The sequence below is a fragment of the Amblyomma americanum genome, chromosome 8, assembly GCF_052857255.1.
Source record: "Amblyomma americanum isolate KBUSLIRL-KWMA chromosome 8, ASM5285725v1, whole genome shotgun sequence".
In the NCBI taxonomy this organism is placed as follows: Eukaryota; Metazoa; Arthropoda; class Arachnida; order Ixodida; family Ixodidae; genus Amblyomma; species Amblyomma americanum.
The window spans coordinates 72997371-73005464 of NC_135504.1; the positions used below are offsets into that span (position 1 = coordinate 72997371).

The 8094-nt window shown below is 51.0% G+C and overlaps 1 protein-coding gene across 1 annotated transcript; it reads right to left on the reverse strand.

The window, feature by feature from the left end:
• Positions 1–3175: 3175 nt before the first annotated feature.
• LOC144102499 (uncharacterized) lies at positions 3176–4420 on the reverse strand. Its single transcript, XM_077635762.1, has one exon. It carries the CDS (start codon positions 4418–4420, stop codon positions 3176–3178), a length of 1245 nt encoding a protein of 414 aa, XP_077491888.1.
• Between the last annotated feature and the right edge of the window lie 3674 nt (positions 4421–8094).

Consider the following 8094-nt stretch of genomic DNA (forward strand, 5'->3'; position numbering starts at 1 on the left):
GGTATTATATGCGTAGGTGACGAACGGAAGAACGAGGTCCCAGTTGGAGAGAGAGAGAGAGAGAGAATGAAAAGGAAACGCAGGGAGGTTAACCAGATGTGAGTCTCCGGTTTGCTACCCTACACTGGGGAATGGTCGGGACTGATATACATGGTGAGCATGTCACCGAGTGTCCTGTTAAACCGTTCGGTGAGGCCGTTGGTCTGAGGATGGTACGCTGTGCAGGTTCTGTGAACGATGCGGCACTCTTGCAGAAGCGCCTGGACAACCTCGGATAAAAACACACGGCCGCGGTCGCTCAGAAGCTCACGAGGGGCGCCGTGGCGGATAATGAGCTGGCGGAGAATGAAGAAGGCCACGTCTCGCGCTGTAGCCGCCGGAAGAGCCGCCGTTTCAGCATAGCGCGTGAGATGGTCTATGGCGACTATAACCCAACGGTGACCTGAAGGGGTAGAGGGCAGGGGCCCGTAAAGGTCGATGCCGACGCGATCAAAGGGACGGGCAGGGCAAGGTAATGGCTGCGATGGGCCAGAAAGGCGCTGTGACTTAGACTTGCGGCGTTGGCACGCAATGCATGAGTGAATGTACTTGCGTAAAAAGCTGTACATTCCACGCCAGTAGTACCGGTGCCGAAGTCGAGTGTAGGTTTTCAAAACACCAGCATGAGCAGTCTGAGGGTCGGCATGGACAGAGGCGCAGACTTCAGCTCGTAGTTGGCGAGGGATGACGAGGAGCCATTTTCGACCGTCGGGCATGTAGTTGCGACGATAGAGGAGACCGTCATGCTGAGTTAAGTGGCGGGCTTGTCGCCGAAGTGAGCGAGAGGCAGCTGCCGTAGGGGGCCCAGACAGATGGTGCACGAGAGATGTAATCCAGGGGTCCTTGCGCTGTTCCACAAGCATTTTACCGGGCGCAGCGAGGGCAGCTCGGAGTCAATGCTCGAGATGGTCGCAGTGTCGGAAGGCAGCGGAGACCGGGAGAGGGCGTCAGCGTCAGAGTGCTTACGGCCAGAGCGATAGACGACTCTAATGTCGTACTACTGGAGGCGCAGAGCCCAGCGGCCAAGGCGACCCGATGGATCCTTCAACGATGACAGCCAGCACAAAGCGTGATGATCGGTGACTACGTCGAAGGGGTGGCCGTAGAGGTATGGTCGGAATTTGGTTATCGCCCACAAAATGGCCAAGCATTCTTTTTCTGTGACGGAGTAATTGATCTCGGCCTTGGACAGCGTGCGGCTCGAATAGGCGACAACGTATTCTGGAAATCCAGGTATTCGCTGGGCGAGCACAGCACCAATGCCCACGCCGCTAGCATCCGTGTGTACTTCTGTCGGGACGTTAGGGTCGTAATGGCGAAGGATGGGAGGTGAAGTAAGGAGTCGACGTAGGGTAACAAAAGCTTCATCGCACTCAGAGGACCATGACGACAAAGGAGTTCTGGGCTTGAAGCCGCGTCAAAGGCGAAATGATTGTAGCGAAATTTCGGATGAAGCACCGAAAGTAGGAACAGAGGCCAATGAAACTCCGCAGTTCTTTGAGAGTAGAGGGCTTTGGAAAGTCGGCAACAGCGCGAAGCTTTGCCGGATCCGGAAGGATGCCCGCTTTGGATACGACATGGCCGAGGACGGTCAGTTGGCGAGCGCCGAAGTGGCATTTCTTCAAATTTAGTTGCAGGCTGGCGGCGGTGAGGCAGGTCAACACTTGGCGCAGACGAGTCAGATGTGTGGAGAAGTCGGCCGAGAAAACAACGATGTCGTCGAGGTAGCAAAGACACGTCTTCCAGCGCAAGCCGCGCAAGACGTTATCCATCATGCGTTCGAATGTTGCGGGGGCATTGCAAAGACCAAATGGCATGACGTTAAATTCGTATAGTCCGTCGGGCGTGACGAAAGCAGTTTTTTCACGATCGCATTTGGACATGGGTATTTGCCAGTATCCAGAACGCAGATCCAGGGACGAAAAGAATTCCGCACCTTGCAGACAATCGAGGGCGTCATCGATGCGTGGTATAGGATAAACCTCTTTCCTAGTTATTGTGTTTAGGCGGCGATAATCCACACAGAATCTTATGGAGCCATCTTTCTTTCGAACCAGCACGACCGGGGATGACCAAGGGCTGTGCGACGGCTGTATAATCCCACGCTCGAGCATGTCGTCCACTTGCTCGTTGAGGACTCGACGCTCTGTCGCTGACACGCGATATGGGCGCTGTCGCAGAGGTGGATGGGAGCCAGTATCGATGGTATGGTGGACATGTGAAGAACGCCCGAGGGGAGACTGGCACGCGTCAAACGATGAACGAAATTGGCGTAACAGGTGGAACAGCTGGTCACGGTAGGGAGAAGTGAGATCTTGATCGATGGCGCTATACAGAATGTCAGAGGGCGGTGGGGGTGACAGGTGAACAGGAGTAAGAGAGTCCAGCGATGGTGGGAGAGCAGCTTCTCGGTCGTCGTCAAGTTGCAGAAGTTCAGCCGGTTCGACGCACCCAAGGCATTCACCATGAATCAGGGTCACTGGAGATGAGAGAGGGTTGCTGACGATCATGGCTGTCGTTCCGGAGGTCACCGTGAGCACAGCGAAGGGTAGCGGCATGTTCTTGCGGCGAAGAAATAACTCCGAGGGGGTAAAGAGTACAGTTACAGCAGGTTGGTTGCGTGGTGAGGAGCACGAGAGGGATACAAGGACAGAGGAATTTGCCGGGAGCTCGACATCGTGAGACAGGTGTACTTTGGCCGGATATTCAGGAGACGGTGCGGCCGGGTAGGCGTTGGGCAGGGCAGAGAAAGTAACTTCGGCGCGGGCACAATCGACGACGGCGGAATGCTCAGAAAGAAAGTCCCATCCTAGAATTACGTCATGGGAGCAAGAGGAGAGGATCAGGAATTGAATGATGTAAAAGACGTCTTGAATAACGACTCGCGCGGTGCAGGTTGCGAGCGGCTCGACCTGTTCGGCGGTAGCAGTGCGAAGAGAAACTCCCGAAAATGGCGTCATGACTTTCTTCAGTTTTCGACAAAATTTCGCGTCCATAATTGAGACAGCAGCTCCGGTGTCCACGAGAGCACAGGTTGCAACACCTTCGACAAAAACATCAATAACGTTTGTTGGTGAAAGCAGAGGCCTTGTAGAGTTCCCAGGGGACGCAGCTCTTGCTTCGGGAACTGCGCTCATTAGTTTTCTGCAGCGGAAGGGCTGGCCCGACGGCGCATAGGAGATAGGGAACGGCGCCGCGGAGAAGAGGAACGATGACAGGTGCCAGCCTGGCGGTTTGTGGAGAAGGCAGGAGGCAATGGGTCCGCTTGCACGCGGGGCGGCTGTATGTAAGACCCATACGCAGATGGTGGCAGGACGTCAGCAGGCGAAGAAGGACGTCTGCGGCAGTAGCGGGCTACATGGCCGGCTAAGCCGCAGGCAAAGCAAATAGGCCTATTGTCGCGAGTACGCCACAAACGACCGTAGTGCGAGACTGCCGGCATGAAGCGAGGCGACGGTTGTGCCACCTGAGCCCGATACGAGAAATCAGGCGGGGGCGTCGAAGGTGGCGGCGCTTGAGTGGCGTCTTGAAAAGGGCTCAAGGGATGGGATGGTGGTCTGGCAAGAACGGCGGCGTACGTAAGAGGGGCAGCCACAGGTTGCTGGGGCATTGGTGGCAGGGCCTCCGCGACTTGGGCTCGGATCGTCTGCTGAAGGATGGGAGACAGCGCTGGCAGGGGGTTCCGAACTCCAGAGATGAGCGCTAGTTGGCGTGCGATCTCCTCTCGAATGAACTTCTGAATGTCATGCCTGAGCTGCTGCCCTCCTGCGGTCTCGACATCAGCGGACAGGACGTCGGCAGGCTGTACGGTGCGACGAGTGAGGACGCGTCGCTTGCGGAGCTCCTCGTAGCTCTGGCACAAGCTGATGACGGAGGCCACGGTGGCCGGCTGCTTGGCTAGAAGCATTTGGAACGCATCTTCATCGATACCCTTCATGATATTTTGGATCTTATCAGCCTCGGTCATATCGCTGTTCACGCGCTTGCAAAGATCCACCACGTCCTCAATATAACTAGTAAATGTCTCGCCAGGCTGCTGAGCCCGTTCGCGTAAGCGCTGTTCGGCGCGAAGTTTGCGCACGCCAGGACGGCCAAATACCTCAGTGAAGCTCGTTTTGAACGTGGACCATGTGGCGATATCGGCTTCGTGGTTACGGAACCAGAGGTTGGCGAGATCAGCCAGGTAAAAGATGACGTTGTTTAGTTTCGTGGCGTCGTCCCAGCGGTTGTGCGTGCTGACCCGCTCGTAGTAAGCCAGCCAGTCCTCGACGTCAGAGTCGCCGAGCTCACTGAAGACAGCCGGGTCCCGTTGTCGAGGTGTGCCGGAGCAGACAAGCGGAGCATCTGGTGGCTGGGGAGCCAGGGGGGCGTTATTCGGCATTGCTGACGTTACAGTGCCGCTGCGGAGCTCCAGGACGGGATCAGGAGCAACCTCCACCACTTGAAAGGGGGTTTAATAGCTCAGGCACCACCAGAACCAGGAAGGCAGGACCAGGCGCAGAACGGGGCCTTCTAGGCGTCCGCGGTTATTCTAGAGCCCGGCAGCAGCACGCGCTCAGCGATAGCACTGCCGCTACCTCGTTGTCACATCTTCGTCTTTACAATATATATACACCCCGCGAGGCGACACCTCCTCTCCCTCTACCCCTGCGGAGCACATCTGGTGGAGCTAGCGGCGACGGCGGCGCCATCTGTTGGAGTGCGGCTGCAGCGTTGCTAAGCAACGGCGGCTCAAGGTCGTTCGTGGGCCACGTCACGCGGCATACGGCTGAAATGCGCCACATTCCGAAATGGCTTGCTGGCTGGCGTAGTAAAGCTATCGCTTTAACGAGAGGGTCCGCAAATACGCAAAAAAAATTACTTTCTTTCATGTGCAAATGGGGGGCGCAAAGAGTGCATGACAAAAAAAAACAGACTTCCTCTACACCCGTAGGCAAATATCTCATCCCTCGAGGTTCTGCACCGCTAGATCGCGAAGTGCAGCGCAGTTTTCGCGAAGCCATCGTCGTAAACAAATAAGACGCGCTGGTTCGATTGCGATGTTTGACCGAATTCTGAGAATTCTAGTAGCGAAAAGTGCATAACGCTGTCAGACATAGCAGATGTCACTTTGAGCAAGGCATATTTTCCCTCCTGCTTAATTTAGACACGAAAAATTCTTCTGGTCCTGATTCTATTCCAAATGAGTTCCTTAGACGATATGCCGAATGGGTAGCTAAATATTTACTCATCATATTTAAGGCATCTCTAGAGCAGCATTCTTTACCAAATTATCGGCTGCACGCTAGGATAGTACCAATACGCAAATCTGGAAACAAGCACATTCCCGATAATTACAGACATATTTCTATCACTTGCGCCTGTTGCAAGATACTTGAGCCTGTCTGGGCAAACTGCTTATCCGACTATCTTGAGGGCAACAACAAGCTAAATCCCAATCAGCATGGTTTCAGACGGAGGTTATCTACTGTTACCCAGCTTGTTCAGGATTTTCCTAAGCAATAAACAACAGGGATCAAGTGGATGCAATTTACCTGGACATGTCTAAAGCATTCGACAGTGTCCCACATGATGAATTTATTTATAGGCTGTTCGAGCTTGGCATAAACAGGAATATTGTACGGTGGATACAGGCTTATCTAACTAACTGAACCCAGTTCGTGGAATTAGGTGGCGCTAAATCAGACGTCCTGGGGGTACCCTCGGGAGTCCCTCAGGGATCTGTGCTGGGTCCCTTGTTATTTTTATGCTACGTCAATGATATCGCAGTTTCTATTCCGCCCCACGTTACAGTCCGGCTTTTTGCGGATGATTGTTTATTTTACTCGGTCATTTCAAATCGAGAAGACCAGTTACTACTAAATTCGGCATTGAGCGCTATCAATCAACGGTGCATATTATCCGGAATGGAAACAAATTATGCAAAAACTTCCTTTGTTACAATTTCCAATAAAAATAAAAATATATTTTCTTTTGATTATGAAATAGATGGACAGTACATAACTCGAGTCCACCATTTCAGATATCTAGGCGTCACTATAACTTCATATCTAAACTGGCATACACGCATCAATAACATATGCTCAAAGGCCGAAACAAAACTGCGGTTGATAAGAAGAAAACTGAAGCTTGCTTCCACAAAAGCAAAACTAACAGCCTATCTCGCGCTGGTACGACCGACACTGGAATATGCGAGCGTCATATGAAATCCGCAGCAGAAAAACCAAATTGACAGGATTGAAAAAGTTCAGAGAAGGCCGGCTAGGTTCATTTTGTCAAAATACAGATTTACATATTCAGTGACTGACATGCTTCGTGAACTAAACTTGCCTCAACTTTCAATGCGAAGGAAGGTTGCCAGGTTAAAAAATTTTCATTTGTTATATAATAACCACTTCAACTTGAACACAAGCAACTACTTGAAACAGCGTTCTTCTAGAGCTGTGAGGTCTCCTCACAAAGATCATCTTACACCCATGACGGCCCGACTCAGTTCCTTTAAATACTCCCTCTTCCCCAGAACCATAGCTGAATGGAATTCCTTGCCTCAGGACATTTTACAAGCAGACAATCTACACCAGTTTGAAACTTATCTGTCCCGTTATTTAAGCCTATAGAAACCATTTGCCATTGCTGTTATTCATTACGTTCTTTACCTGCGGGTTCTATCCTCGGTGGTCTGACGCCGAGCGTATTATTATGAACACTTACCTATCTGGCACACTTGTGGTTTTATCTGCTGGCAAGATGATTTCATATAGTTGTATAAATTTTGTACTTGTGGCTGTGTGTGCTTCTTGAGTTGTATGCATCCACCCTGTAAAGGCCTTACGGCTGACAGTATCAATAAACAAATAAATAAATAACCCTAGCCCCTCGAAAGAAGAGGCGACCGTTCAAACTGTTTGCCTTCTTTCGTTTTGCTACGCGCAAACTTCTTTTATCAGAGTCAATAAAAGCTCGGAAAAGCTGAAGTCAAGGCGCAGAAAACACACAGGATTTTTCTCCTAACCAGAAGCAAACAAGCGGAAAAGCGGCACTAAGCTGCCCCACACCCTATCGTCATAAGTGCACAAACGCGCCCACTCCTGAATTCTCTCAAGACGCCGTTTATTGTAAAGCGAAATCTTTACTGCCCGCGTGTTGAGCAGTTTCGCGTGATTCCTGGAGAGCCGTGCTGCGCATGCGCGAGGAGCAGTGACGTCACACGGCGCATTTCTCTCTATCGCTCCCTAGTCACAACTGCGCATGCGCCACTAGTCAATACCACCTAGACTAGCTCTAGGTGGTATTGCACTAGTAGCACCGAGCCACAGGTGTGTTCCACCGCTGCGCAGCGCAGCGACTTTATTTTATTTTTAACAAATATTGCAGGCCCTAAGTGGGCCCAAGCAGGAGGGGCGCAAAAAAAAATGCAGCATTGTGAATATCAATTCATCGGGGGAAACATAAGCAAAATACACTGAGACATGTTCAACTCTTACAATAAAACATTGATAAATACGAAACACGCCTATAAGGTAGACTACAAATTTTTTCAATGGAATCAATGGACATCATTACATCAGAAGGCTGCTTGTTCCATTCCTTGATAGTGCGTGGATAAAAAGAATATTTAAAGGCATTAATTTTAATTTGATACGGCGTTAAAGAATGTCACATAATGATGCCTTGTGGGACGAGTTGCAAGCGGTGCAAGGTTAAGGTCTGAACTCATGGCGAGTTGGTTGTTTTTAAGCAGGAATAGATATTTAAGTCTCTGGATTTTTCTACGCATTTGCAGTAGTGGGATGGCATTTTCTTTCATTAGAATGGAAGGAGACTCAGATGTACGATATTTAGAAAAGATGAAGCGCACGGCTTTCCGCTGTACAGCCTTCAATGCCTCAATATTCTTTTTGGTATAAGGGTCCTAGACTGTGCAAGCTTGCTCTAGTTTGGGACTTATGAGGCTGTAGTATGCTAACTGCTTTATCCGGAAAGGAACGTTTTTAAGTTTGTGGTGAAGAAGTTCAAGTTTTCTGTAGGAGGATGAGCATGTATTGGCAATATCAT

Coding starts and splice junctions, on each gene's coding strand:
- LOC144102499 (XM_077635762.1), bottom strand. CDS start 4,420: ATGCCGAATAACGCCCCCCTGGCTCCCCAGCCACCAGATGCTCCGCTT.